The 1,200-nt window shown below is 41.7% G+C and overlaps 1 protein-coding gene across 1 annotated transcript; it reads right to left on the bottom strand.

The window, feature by feature from the left end:
* Positions 1–34: 34 nt before the first annotated feature.
* On the bottom strand, positions 35–983 carry LOC113469952 (WASH complex subunit 1-like). Its single transcript, XM_026828031.1, has one exon. It carries the CDS (start codon positions 686–688, stop codon positions 233–235), a length of 456 nt encoding a protein of 151 aa, XP_026683832.1. The 5' UTR covers positions 689–983; the 3' UTR covers positions 35–232.
* Positions 984–1,200: the final 217 nt, after the last annotated feature.

Below are 1,200 nucleotides of genomic sequence, written 5' to 3'. Positions count from 1 at the left end.
AGGAAAAACATAGCCAAGTTGAAATTGAGAGAAGGTTGAAGGAATTGAGATCCAGCATTTTCAGCAGACACGAAAAACTAGGAATGTAGACTTGGCCTTGATTTTATCTCACCACTTTTATAGGATTTCTTTTAGTCCACTAGTTTCTATACAGAACAGTTTTTTTATCTCTCCTGAATAATTACGTTTTTGGACTAATCCCCTTGTTACAATCAGCGCAGCGATTCAAATATTAATCATCCCAGTCAGGCTCTGTATCTGTATCATCATGATCGCTCTCACTTGACCCTGCTGCTAGTGGCGGAGGTATATTGTGGAGTAATTTATCCATCAGATTGCCGGAACTAGTAGAATTCTCATTCATCTGATTATGGGAACCTGATATGCCTTTTCTTCTCAGCTGGAGCTTGGCAGCCAAGTCAGACATGAGATCACCGCTAGGAGGCGCCACAATCATGTTATTATCTGACTCTGGAGTAGCATCCACACAACGGAGCTTGGCTTTCCTTGTGCCTCCTGCAGTGCGAATAGCTTGCATGAGGTTTGCATGGAGACTAGTAGCAGGAGGAGAGTTGGATGATGGCGGTAAGGGGGGAGGAGGAGGGGGAAGAGGGGGGGAAGTTGAATATGTGCTTAATTTAGGTGTTGATAAATCATCAGGACAAACATTGTTATCTTCTGTATTCATAGTATCACCTTTGGTAATAATACTGACTGGAAGTTGGTCATCTGAAAAAACAATATCACAGCTTGGTATTTACATCCACCTTGAATATCTCAAATACCGATTGGAATTTGGTAAAACGCTAACACACGTACTTTTCTTTATTTCGAGGGGGAAACTTTTTCTAATAATCAAGTTTTTAATAATAGCAGGGGCGGTCCTAGGGGTCAACTTAGAAATTTTAAATGAGAACCCCCAACTTTCAATACACTACATGCAAGATCTTGATAAAAGTAGTTCTTTGGATCAAGTTTGAGGGCAATTCTATATTATGGCCCCCGTAAGAGCTGGAGCCACTGACGAAGCCAAATTGGTTGGCTGGTGATATTGGGCTGCTGGCGAGTTCGTGGATCTTGGTTTTAATGATTCTTTCTCTTCTTCTTTCTTGTTCCCGGAACTTTTTTGTTACGACTTCGGGGTTCTAGGGCCTTTCTAGTGCCAATGATTCTTTCTAGTACCTTCGAGAACTCGCACAA

The sequence above is a fragment of the Diaphorina citri genome, unplaced genomic scaffold (assembly GCF_000475195.1).
Source record: "Diaphorina citri unplaced genomic scaffold, Diaci psyllid genome assembly version 1.1 scaffold1314, whole genome shotgun sequence".
Classification (NCBI taxonomy): domain Eukaryota; kingdom Metazoa; phylum Arthropoda; class Insecta; order Hemiptera; family Psyllidae; genus Diaphorina; species Diaphorina citri.
This window is presented reverse-complemented; position numbering and strand designations above follow the sequence as displayed.

Excerpts from the sequence above, each read along its gene's own strand:
- LOC113469952 (XM_026828031.1), bottom strand. The coding sequence starts at position 688 with ATGAATACAGAAGATAACAATGTTTGTCCTGATGATTTATCAACACCT.